Here is a 12,242-nt window from a genome sequence, read left to right as displayed (position 1 = left end):
CAATATTTGTCAGGCTGATTGTCAACACTTGTATTTTCTATGAATAGAAAATGGTCATAACCAATGGCATCCCTTTTAAAGAAACAATATTTTCATATATTTTTTTAAAGCAATAAAAGCACCATGGGCGGATTCTGTCCATTTTCCTTTCCAAAACTTCTTATAAAAGGAAATAGAGCCGAAAACAGTAAAATTATACACTTTCATTTTAGGGTGTGCCAAAAAGAATTGGGGTTTAAAATCAAACAATTTTCTTAAATATCAACATTGTGCCATTTTTATAGGCCGATATTAGTTTTGATGGATGAAAATATTATACACGTAACCAAATAAATAAGGGTAAATTTATAAATAATATTAAACAATTAAAAATGCATATATAAAAATATCATATTTCCTATTCTTGAGAATAAAAAACAATTTATGATTATCAAATGGGTTTTCTTGTTTTTCTGTTATAAAAACTAAAAAACTATTCCAAAAATCAGTTACCAAACATACCCTTATTTTTCAAATGAAAAAACTCATAAAAGCTAACAAAAATAAAAAAAGAAATGTGTAATTGAAAAACAGATCATGCATAAAGATTTTCAAACCCCACACACCCCCCAACCCCCCCCCCCCCCCCCCCCACCCACCCACCCACCCACCCACCCACGAGATTCAACCTCCGAAGCCAGTACTATTACATCTATTAGTAATGCTTCAATAGAGATTTCAGTATTGCTTTTATTAGTAATACTAGAAAAGTAACTTCTAAAAAAAGCACATAAGCAGGTACTACTCCAGATTTTTGTTGAAAAAAAAAGGACTTCAAAACATTTAAAAGCACTTCTAACCTTCCTCAGAATCACATACTCAAAAGCAAATAGACACCTTAGACCCGTGATCTTATTTAGAACAAGAAAGGATGAGCAGTAGAAAAAACAGACGGCCATGAGAAACAGAAGAGTTTTGTTATTCCATTAGATGACCACTCAACAGAAAGTTCATGCCTGTCTATTCGAATTACACTCTTTGGACCTGTACTTCTAGAGGAAGTGCTGAAACAAAGATATCTAATCTACTACTCTCTCTCTCTCATGAATAGCGCTTCTCTCATGTTATAACCTGGACAACACTGATGATTTTCCAATCATTGGTTACAAACACGGCATTAAAAAACAATGAATATAATACCCATATCTAACATGAAACATTCATTCCTGAAGCCTAGTCTACTGTGTAATCTTTTAAAAGAGCTCAATCAACTGGTGAACTGAATCTGCGTAGAAACTAAAATAGCTCCATCAACTGCTGCGCAACATCTGCATCAAAGGATCAACAGACTGTTAAAAAGGTGGGAGCAATGCAATGAGGTTCATAATAAAATACTAAGAACCAAGACTATTGGCAAATATAAAATTAACGTAAAATCTTGAACATTCACATGATATTCAAAATAGTGCCAACTACCTTGAAGAATAGCTGGCGTTGTTTGGAACTCCTGCCAGATATACTGGTAAGAAGCAACATCCAAATTTAGGATCTTGGCAGCAAGGTAGGCTGCCCCCGCAGCAATATGATGTGGTTTGAACTGAAGCCACAGAGAGCTTCGCAGCCTGCAAAACATTGGTTTGACTTTAGAAGGCCATATGAAAATAAATAAACCTATTATTCAGAGTTGGAGAAATCCATGGATAGTTAACAAACCAACCATCTCGGGCAACACTAAAATGAACAGGCAATGTCTTGTAGAACTTAGCATAATGCCAACACAAATCACATCAGCTTTCAAATACTAAACATAGGTATAGAGCATAAAACCAAAAAGCTAAGACAACATATCAAACATTGGTTTCAAGTAAAGAAAGCAAGCAAAGCATTTTTTTCTTCTTACCAACTAAAAATGCAGCAACCCAGGTGGAATATTTTCCAAGATTCGTCTGCAGATATTGCTGATAACAGTACCAAAATACTAGCAAACATCTTATACCCATCTAGAGAACACATCAACTCCCAGGCCCAGTTCTGCTGCAGGGTATTCCCAACTCCAGAAACACATGCAATTCAAAAGATAAAGCAACTAGGAAAGAGGAATTCATTGCAAGCAAACACTTCTTGAAAGGCAAATGCCAGTATCGTCCACCCAACAGTTCAATCTGCAGAGACTTTGCTGATATGCATGCTTTCAAGCTAAAAGACATTCATGTACGTAATCCCCACTATAGAATAGCATGCCACCAAAGACCACCAGAAGCCATAAGCAGGCATAAAATCAATGCTCTAAGTTGTAAGCACCATTATACTCCTGTAAGTTACTCTTTTAGGATACTAAAAGATTGCATTGGTAACATGCATCAGAAAGTTCTCAGTGTCAATGTAGGTGGTTTTCTGAATATTTGCTTGAGAAGCATGGAAGGAATCCACTCAAACCAACCCTAGCTTTTCATACAAGCATCCTTCCAAGCGAGGAGGATTAATAGGGATTTTCTTTGAAAATCCAAAAGGATACCACTCAGAAATAATAAGAGCTTCAGGTTAAATAAAATGATGCTGATGATGCCGCATATGATGAGGTGCTTAATATGTTGCAACCCTTCAGGACTCAAATCTCAACATCCCAAAGACAGACAGTCCCGTACCCAAAAACCATAGCTGGAGGTCAGACTTGGTAAACACATGCATGACACATGTGAAATAAAAATGTGAAGCTACACTATGCTGAATATAATATAATGATATATAACTTAAGATTGTTTTGAGGGATGCGAATATGTGGAGGGCAAATATGACTTCCATATTCAGCATGCTAGTATGAACAAAGAAAATGACATTTAACCTGTTAACCAAAAAATGACAAAAAAAGAAAAAAACAAAGAGAGAGAAAAGAAAAAAACAAAGGAACAAAATGAGAAGAAAAAAAAAAGTGGAAGAAGAAAACTTCTCAATACATACAGGCTTTAGAAGTTCAGTAGTTGCTTTTTTTTTGTTTTTCTTTTCTTTTCTTTTCCTTAAAACAAACAAACAAAAACAAAAAGGCCCTCATGACCACGAGGCACTGGTGGTAGGAGCAGATAATAATGGTAAGAACATAACTGACATTGAAAACCAAAAGAATAAAGATGAAGATTGTCAAGGTAAGTTTGAGAGATGCACTGGCTACAACAAATAAAACAAATGATATACTTGTAAGTACAGTACGAATTTAGTGCTTACTGTTCTTTTGGGTTTTTTGGCATAACGTGCTCCTGGCTATTCAAATTTTGCAATACATAATGCCATATTATGTGTTAGCCTATTGGACTTCAATCCTTCATAGTCCACTTTGTGTTTTAAGCTCTATAAGTAAATGTTGATTGCCTAAGGTTAACAAACTTATAGCACATTTTGCAACATGGCTATAGATGCAATAGTATCATGATTTATGAGCCGTTAAGTACAATTTACAAAATACAAGTACATATCGTACGAGAGATTATATCAAATATAATGTTCATTTTCATTTAGTTCCAAATGAATTGAACAAGTGTACATTTTCCAAAGTATTATCTTAGTTAAGAGGGGAAGGGAAAGAACACACAGAATAGGAGCCCAGGTAGTACCAAAAGTGAAGCTTAGACATTTAAAAAATTTATAGTAATAAGCACATAATGTTTATCCATGAAAATAAACATATACACAAATAAATTATAGAAAAGAAAAAGGAAAAAAATAGTTTAAAATTTACTTATAAAAAAGGGTAGGGATAGGTATAGCAACAAATTCCCAGTAAAAAAGGTCCGGCACTTTTTTATTCTTTCAACATAAATACTGAAATACTAATCAGAATAAGGAGAAAGCAGTAATAATCAGTAGACTTGTAAAATAAGGTTTGCAGGTATTGCCATGTATGGTCGCAATAACTGCTTAGGAAACATCCAGGGATTAGGTACCAAAAAGGTAATCCAGCTGCCAGAGCATAAAGGCCAAGCAAAGCCGACAGCAAAAATATAACATAGAGACACATCCTTTACTTACTCTTTCTTACCCATTCTATGATACCAACAGAAGGCTGGAAAGAACCAATAAAGTTGAAAAATGACAGAATAAATCTTATGGCTTATCCACAAAAACTTATATTGTCGAGATTGTTTAGCGTGGGGAGGAGGAAAAGCAATATGAGGAAACTGAAAGAAGAAATACCAGTGAAAAATTGGTATAAAGGAATATATTTAAAAGAGAAAAAGAACTAAAGAAGTGCAACCTAGTAATGTGGATAAAGATAAAGATCATCACTATACATCACTTAAATGGTCTACAGGCCACTCAATCTAAATGGCAACTGCTACCCATAATTTCCCACCAGTCTTCATATAATTGGTTAGGGCTCACATCCCTAATAAAAAATACCCAATTAAATTAAGCACAAAAGAAAACACATCTTGTAGGATAGGTAGATCTAGAATTTTCAGTAATGATGTTATAGTAGTAGATTTCTCCTCAATAAAAAGTAAGCAACAGAAAAGGTTTCTTGCAGCCAACTCAAAAATAGTTCTAGAGAAGCTATCTAAGTTGTCCACTGTGCATCTATTAATTATAAATAATATATTCTCTTTGCTTACTTATCAAAAAAAGAAAGGCTATCCCTAATGTCCACCAGCACATCAACTTTTTAGGGCCACTAGTTTCATTTCCAGACAAGGCAACAAAACCAAAATTAGCAAAGATAATAGTGCTCAACTCTGGCAGTTTCTGAATTGCAGACACTCCTATGTCTAACAGCAACTCCTGGACCAAGGATTTAAATTTTTAATGCTAATTCATGGACACAGTTAGTCCTAATTAAAACCCAACAGAAAATTCCAAATATTTGGGATATGCAAAGTTACAAAATCAAGGTAGGATTTGAAGCAAAATAACAATTCAAAATTTTTGGGTATTTCAGAAACAAGCCTTAGCTAAACTAGAAAATCTCCCTAGATATCCGACCATATTCCTTGTCCAAGTGGGTCAGCAATAAAAATCACATAAAGAACGAGGATAGAAATATGCACCCATCTAATTGAAAAACGTTTTCAAAAGTGATTCCTTTTCTGAGAATGGAAACTATTGAAACTTTTGGGAATCAGTCAACTTGAGTTGTTTCTGTTCTTAAACAAACAATGGGACAAATGAGAGACAAAGAAAGAAGAAAATGTGGAAGACTTCCAGAAAACAGGCTGTTTTTTTCGAAAATTTTGAAACAGTTTTCAACATTTGTCACCAAATTTCTACCATTTTTTAAAATTGGAAAACATTTTATATTCTCAAAACCAAACTCACCCAAACCAATTTTTCTTTTCTTTTTTTTTTTTTTTAAGCCCATTCAAGGCGACTCCCAGACTTGCAGGAATGGACATTAAGTAGACAAGTGGCCATTGGTTTCACAAACTATAAGTTTGTTAAGAGGAAGGGTGTATATTAGGATGGTAAAACTGTCCTGAGGGTTTGTGGCTATCTTCAATAGCCAGTGACCAGGTTCAGAGTAAATTCATGATAAAGGCATCCACTACACATCAGCAGTTCAACTTCAGATAAACAAAACTTTCCATGAACAGCATATCAATCCGCCAGCTAAGAATATCATAGATGCGAGCACGCTAATCTTGTGTAGATCCTGCAATTATATGCCATGCCAAAATAATCAATATCCCATTCCAGAATGACTATGCAGAGCTCTAAAGAACAAAACACTGACACAAGTAATACACAGTTTTGAACCAAGGACAAAGAAGATAACCGATTTATCCTCCTCCACATTAATAACTGCCTTTAAATCTCAATAAATTTGCAATTTGATTGAGATTCCAACACCAACCAGTCCAAATCTATAAAAAAAGATTGATCATCATAAACACAAGAATGCTACCTAATTCCTACACTATCTTCCTAGTTTTAACCACATTCTTTGGAAATAGGAACTAAATACAAGTAGCCCGCATTAGAAAAGTACCTGAACAGAACATGGCCACTATAACTGTGTAAGATATGTGGAAAGGATTCATGTTGTACACAATCAGGGGAAGTATGTGCTAGATTCTGCTAACTAATTTTGCCACTAACCCTATTGAAATCACTGATACAGAAAACAATGCATCTGCAATCTCAGAATCCACTAAAAGAACACATTGAGAATAAGGATAGCAGCATACTTACCCTTCACTGACCAAGTGTAATGCCAAATTCACCAAAACAGTTTGTGAAAGACCTAATTTGTTAAGAACAGATGTAAGAGGAACATATGGATGCTCCACAGTGAGCTCAAAATCTAGAGTAGTCAGTATCATCTGCTCAGCCTCAATCACCCGTTCCCGATACTGCTCAAACCAGTCCTGTTCAACATCCAAATCATGTCATGAAAGCACACTATGAACACAAACTAAGAGCTTTAGTCCCAACTTTTAAGCCAACAATCTGGATTCGGATGCATATCCATGCTGGACAAAAGACATGGACATGGATTATGCATATTCATAAAAGCAATAAAATGCAAACACTTGAATCTCTATAAAACTTAAAGTCTAAAATTGCATGCGATGCAGGAGCTTACTGTTTAAATTGATTACAACATATAACATCCTTTTTTGAAAGCCAAGTATATGCATTAAAAAAAATGCCAAAAGAGATGCACCAATATACATGGGAAATATACCATCAAATATCAACATCCAAAGGAAGAGAAAAAAATACTAGAAGTAAAGAAAAAGACATAACAAAGTTAAGACAAAAAAGATGATATAATAGAAATTCTTTCAGTCCATACAAAGCTATTTAGTTTTTTTTTTTTTGATAAGTACAAAGCTATTTAGTTTTATATCTATGTATATGTATATGCATAAGACTACAGGTGAAAGAAAATGGTTCCAAAGATACTTACAACAGGGAGCAGATAAGACAAGAAAGTAAGGTCCAGCTTATGGAGAATTTCACAAGATGCTCTCACTACATTGTTCAAAGGGCGCTGTGTTTCCTCGGACTTTGCAGCAAGAAAAAGGGAAGCAGTAGCAATCAACTGCAAACAAAGCCAGATCAGTAATAACGCTATTCCTCTGAATTACGGACTGTAAATTAGATTAACACACTGCATTCATAAAGTCACATCAAGGCACAGAAGGTAGTTGTTTTGCCAATGACAATGACTAGAAACCAAATTGAAAAAAAAAAATCAAGAATGGTGAAAGAAAAGGTGACTAGTTTTTCCATATTTAATTTTAAGCATTATATCTGTGGAGGGAGAAAATGATTGTTTTCTTAGGTTATGGTTTACATAATACATAAACAATAAGGCACAGGGATCAGACCACAAAACTAAAGCAGAAACAAAAAGTAGTTCCATGCCAAATTTTATTGTTCCATGTGAAAAAAAAAATATCCAATGAGTAAATTGAACAAGGATTGCAAACAAATAAGTAAGAGCATGGTCATTGTGAGTTCTTGTTGAGTATCATTCAATAAACCATACACATCCCATCAAATTTAAAACATAAGAAGCTGGAAACTTACAAATCTATCATGGCAAGCATGCGAACGTCGAACAAAAAAGCGGTGGCATAAAACCATGGCAGTTCCAATAGTAGTTTGAGGCCTGAAAGATACACAACACAGTTAAATTAGAATTTTTTTTTTTTTGATAAGTAGTTCCAAAATTAGAATATATGAATAACTAAACTAAATAACTTCAACTAATAGTTTTTAGAACCATTTAGTAATTATGCAAACAATCTAATCAGAAAGTTATCAGCATAAATAAACATACGCATCATAAAGAACTTACAACTCAAGCCGCAGTCCAAGATTCTGAAGAAAAGCACAATATGAATACCGCAAATGCATTTCACGAAGTGCATCAATACCATCTTTCCTTGAAGGGGAGCATCTTTCAATCTCATCCCTAGACATAAAGACCATATCATCATCCTCCAATTTTGAGCGATCACGTTTACAGCTGGTAGATGTGTAGGCATTAGCATTAGGTCTTGTAGGAGCAGGGACCAAGCTGTTGCAGGTTGAAGGGGCATTGTCATATGTGGTTTGTTGCTGATAGCGCCTCCCAGTGTCTTCCCAAGCAGAAGCTGAAAATTTTCTCCTTTTCAAGGAGGGTGCGGCATCATGATTAACATAATTATAATTCTTAGAGCGCTCCCTAAAATTTCTTGAGAAGTCATGGGGATTATAACTCCTTATACGGTTATCATTAATGTTAGCACTGTTGCTGTTTTTGTTTCTAATGAAAGAGGGTCTATAATTATCATGAAAAGTGCCTCCTTGCGCTCTGTAAGTTTGTGTAAAAGACATTGTTCCTGCTCAAGAAACCCAAAAGGAAAAAGATTAAAAACAATCTAAGATAATTAAAAACAAAGGAAAAGATACAAGGTTTTCCTGCGATATAATATATAAATTGAACAGAAGTTTGCAAATTCTAACCAGCAAGAGCAGAAAAATAAATCAAAGAACACGAACGACAAACTTATCAAAACCCAGATAAAATTTTCAGACATCAATGGACGATAAATATCATACAAGAAATAATAGAAAAAATGGCGGGGAACAAACTTTCACAACAATATACACTGCTACATATAAAGGGGAAAAAAAACTCTTACATCCATAACATAAATAATGATATGGGAATATTATATCCATTGTATATGTCAAATATTTATATATACGCAAATATGACGACCAAATAATAATTCCCGAGCACGTTCAAGGCAATTCTTGTCCCGTACCAGACAGCTGAAGTCTGTAGAGCCAAACAGAACCTAAATAATAAAAGCAGATTATGAACACGTGATCCTCACAGTAGATCTCCTCGAACAAGACCCTGATCATTCAAAGCCTCCTTTTCCACAATCAAGCCCTAATACAGACAGAACTATACGAGATTCCATAAAAAATAAATAAAAATCTGGTCAACTTTCCCTAGTATAAGAAGTTGGATGATGATCTTCCCAACGGAAAACAAAACAAAAGATTCAAACTTTACTTTTCAATTTTCAATTTTCTCGGCAACCAAGGGGAAATCAAACGATCGGACCAAACAATCTAAATCTCCTCGCTTCAAAGAAGACCTAAAAACTGAAATCAACATCAATTACCTAATCAAAGAGAGATAAAAAGACCGAGGCTCTCAATTTCGATCTTCAACGATGGCGTCGTATTTCGTAGGGAATTGAGGTGATCCAGGACAGACCCAATTTCACCTGAAATGGTTTACCCTAGCTTAGGTTTTGGGCGTACAAAGCAGAACAGAGAAGGAGACTCCTTGAGGAAAAGAACTCAGATAAATAAATAAATAAAAGGATAAATCCAAGGCAACCCAACCATATCACCAACTTTATCGACTACGATCAGATGAAAGCTAGAGCCTCGCATTAGCACAACATCAACAAATATCATGTCGCCACGTGTATTAAACAATTAACAATTTCCATTTGTTCTGATTTTGAAGACGTGGCGACAACTCATTGGCTGATTAGGTGGGACCCCAGGAGAGCGAGTGTAGGTTAAAGTCTTTCTTTAGGTAGCATCCAAATATTCGGTTCTCTTTTTTGACATTTTTGTTGCGTGATAGAATAGAAGTGGAAGGCGAGTCGAGGCTAGCTCAACTCGCCTATAACTTGGCTTGGCTTGGCTTTAGCCACCGCTGGTTGATCGATGAAGACCTTGTTTGTTTGGACTTCTAAAATATTAAGCATTATCTGAGATTTTATTACTAAAAAAAAATAGGTTGTTGGGGAAAGAGGAGAAGATTTTATTAAAGGATTTACTACATATTTATTAAATATATTATATAAGTCGACATGAATTTGATCCAAACTTAATTATAGTTAACCAAAACCTACGAAAAGTGTGTTCGATTCAAGTCATGTTAACAATTCGTATCAAATTTTATTACCCCTAATTAGGACAACAAGGGTAAGATGGGTTGTACAACCATCACACCTATAAAGCCTAAATTAGTAACGGTGTTTCCTAAAATACGCAAGCAAAAATACATCTCCCGGCTCCCAATGGTATTTGAGGGCAAGGTGGATAGATGAATAATATGTCACATCCACACTTATATATACATTGTATTACAAGATGGGTCACAATAATCTTTAAATTCAAATTTGTTGATCTCAATATGATGGATTATATATATTGCAAATATATTTTTTTTAATAAAATAATTCGTTGTTTTATCTACTTCCTTATAATTATGATGACAATAGTAAATATTTATATCATAATTTAACTTTCAAATATCCTTTATTAATAACATAATAGAATTAGGAATATTACTCTTTTTATTATAATAACCTATCATTATTTTTTAATCACTTTCAATCTATAGGTTCATTCTTAGCAACTATAATGTCATCTCTTAAAGTCAAACATTTCGCAATAATTATTGATATATTATCCATATGCATGCTTACAACCATTTTTATAATTTCATTAGTCTTTAATAACTCATCTTGAAGTACTTTAATTATCTATCCTTAAACTATCAAAATTTAATTTGAATTTTCCATTAATAGGAGGAATATTCAACCACTTGAGGGACATTATTACGTCTCTCGTTTTGAAGATAGGAGTCAATCACATGTTTTTGAATATTTTGGAAGTTTATGGTAACTTTCTCGATAATGAAAAAAATGTTGGGATAGATATGTCTAAACATTACTTGATTTCGATGAATTCATACATTCCAAGTGATAATGACAATTTTTCTTATGAGACAGTTGAAAATTTTGTAATTAATTTAATAGTTTTTAGACACCATTTCAAGTTAAAATAAAAATTAACTTCATACAATAGAGGTGTAAAACATTTGAACTTGATGCGATTCCAAATTCATCGAACAAATGGGCATTTTCTAAAAATGTGGCCAATATTTTCAATACTTTAACTACATAGATGATACATGTTTGTTTACAATATCTATTATTCTAGTTATTAGATGCTCACATGTAGGGAGGACATCTCTAATAACCGGTCATGGGAAGAATTTTATTTTAGCCACAAGATTTAGTTTCCAAGTCTAATGTAGAATTTTGGATATAGGGAGCCAAAGGTTTCCTCATTGCCTAACTTGTTGTTCTAAGGGTGAATTTACTATATTGAGAGAAACCTAAAAATCTTATAAAAAATGGAAAAGAATTGGATAAGATTTATTTTAAGATCTACCAAAACAGTTAGAGAAATAATTGAGGCAAAGGATTGGATATTCAACTCATTGGAATCCTAATTTATAAAGTCATGTACTTTGCCATCCCAATTAATGTAATGTAAATGATTTTTATCCACAAAAGTGGTGATATATAACCTAGAAGTTTGTCCAGCAATAGACTTTTCTACCATTTCTTGTGCACCATTTTAGCTCAACTTTAATATATTTTCTACAGCTAGTAACCTCATTCCAAATCATGGAATCTTTTTTTTTTATAAAAAAAAAAAAGATTCTAAAAAAAGTTGTTTTTAACATATTTTTCCCTCATGATCCTAGCCCAGTTGCTCTCACTATCTACGAGGATTCTCCATTATAGCTTAGTAATTAAAGTTTTATTAACATTTGTATCTCCCCTTATTCTTAGACCTCATTCAGATTTAGGTTTACAAACCTCTTCTCAGGCTACCAAATGAATCATTTTAGATTCATTAAACCTTAAAATTTGGTGTCCATAAGAATTTTTTGTTAATCCTATTTAGATTCCCATTATTTTAAAAAAAAAAATTAAAACAATTCATAACATAAATGAGGAAACTAGCCAGCTTTGCCTTTATAAAACTATTTTGCTACCTCTTGAAATGAATCAAGTTTTCCAAGATGCTAACTTTTTTTTTAGGTTTAAGAATTACTTAAGAAAAAAATGCTCATTTATATTCTACTTTGAATAATTGGACAACCAAGACATTTACTAATGCCATTGGAAAGAAGAGTACTTAGAGCTTCTCCTAACCTTCTCTACATAACCCTCTGAACATTACTATAAATCTAAACATATGACTAATTAAAATTCACAAGTTGATTTGATAATGCACAAGAACTATCCAGAAGCCTATTAATATTAGTAAAAGTAGTTAGAGAGCCCTTAGTAAATATTGTACAATCGTTTACAGATACAAGGAAAGAAATTTTGGATCCATTTTGATGAGTTGGAATTCCTAAATGATTTTTATTAACTTTTTGTCCAAACATTCTAATAAATAATAAAAATATATAGAAATAAAGGGTCTTCTTGCCTAGTACCTAT

At 33.5% G+C, this 12,242-nt stretch overlaps 1 protein-coding gene across 5 annotated transcripts; it reads right to left on the bottom strand.

The window, feature by feature from the left end:
* Positions 1 to 937: 937 nt before the first annotated feature.
* LOC100249379 (cyclin-T1-3) lies at positions 938 to 9,358 on the bottom strand. 5 transcript variants are annotated; one of them, XM_002277884.4, is made up of 7 exons: positions 9,099 to 9,358; positions 7,775 to 8,300; positions 7,504 to 7,585; positions 6,878 to 7,012; positions 6,157 to 6,332; positions 1,456 to 1,601; positions 938 to 1,307 (listed from the first exon to the last, which is right to left on the bottom strand). In XM_002277884.4, exons 2-7 carry the CDS (start codon positions 8,293 to 8,295, stop codon positions 1,276 to 1,278), a joined length of 1,092 nt encoding a protein of 363 aa, XP_002277920.1. In that variant the 5' UTR covers positions 8,296 to 8,300; positions 9,099 to 9,358; the 3' UTR covers positions 938 to 1,275. The 5 variants fall into 5 exon arrangements, 3 of the variants coding, with proteins under 3 accessions (XP_002277920.1, XP_019075544.1, XP_059592834.1); XR_002030092.2 differs by lacking the exons at positions 938 to 1,307; positions 1,456 to 1,601 and adding exons at positions 2,788 to 5,828; positions 5,954 to 6,076 and having other exon boundaries at positions 9,099 to 9,322; XR_009465647.1 differs by lacking the exons at positions 938 to 1,307; positions 1,456 to 1,601 and adding exons at positions 2,788 to 5,617; positions 5,954 to 6,076 and having other exon boundaries at positions 9,099 to 9,322.
* Positions 9,359 to 12,242: the final 2,884 nt, after the last annotated feature.

The sequence above is a fragment of the Vitis vinifera genome, chromosome 5, assembly GCF_030704535.1.
Source record: "Vitis vinifera cultivar Pinot Noir 40024 chromosome 5, ASM3070453v1".
Taxonomy (NCBI): Eukaryota; Viridiplantae; Streptophyta; class Magnoliopsida; order Vitales; family Vitaceae; genus Vitis; species Vitis vinifera.
The sequence above is the reverse complement of the archived record's forward strand: the minus strand, read 5'-3'. Positions and strand labels throughout refer to the sequence as shown.

What these genes read in the sequence shown, in the direction of transcription:
- LOC100249379 (XM_002277884.4), bottom strand. Translation starts at nt 8,295, where the DNA reads ATGTCTTTTACACAAACTTACAGAGCGCAAGGAGGCACTTTTCATGAT. An exon ending in TGTCTTATCTGCTCCCTGTT is followed by an intron (nt 6,333 to 6,877) that starts GTAAGTATCTTT and finishes GATGTTGAACAG; the next exon opens with GACTGGTTTGAGCAGTATCG. An exon ending in AACGCCAGCTATTCTTCAAG is followed by an intron (nt 1,308 to 1,455) that starts GTAGTTGGCACT and finishes CCTTTGATGCAG; the next exon opens with ATGTTGCGCAGCAGTTGATG.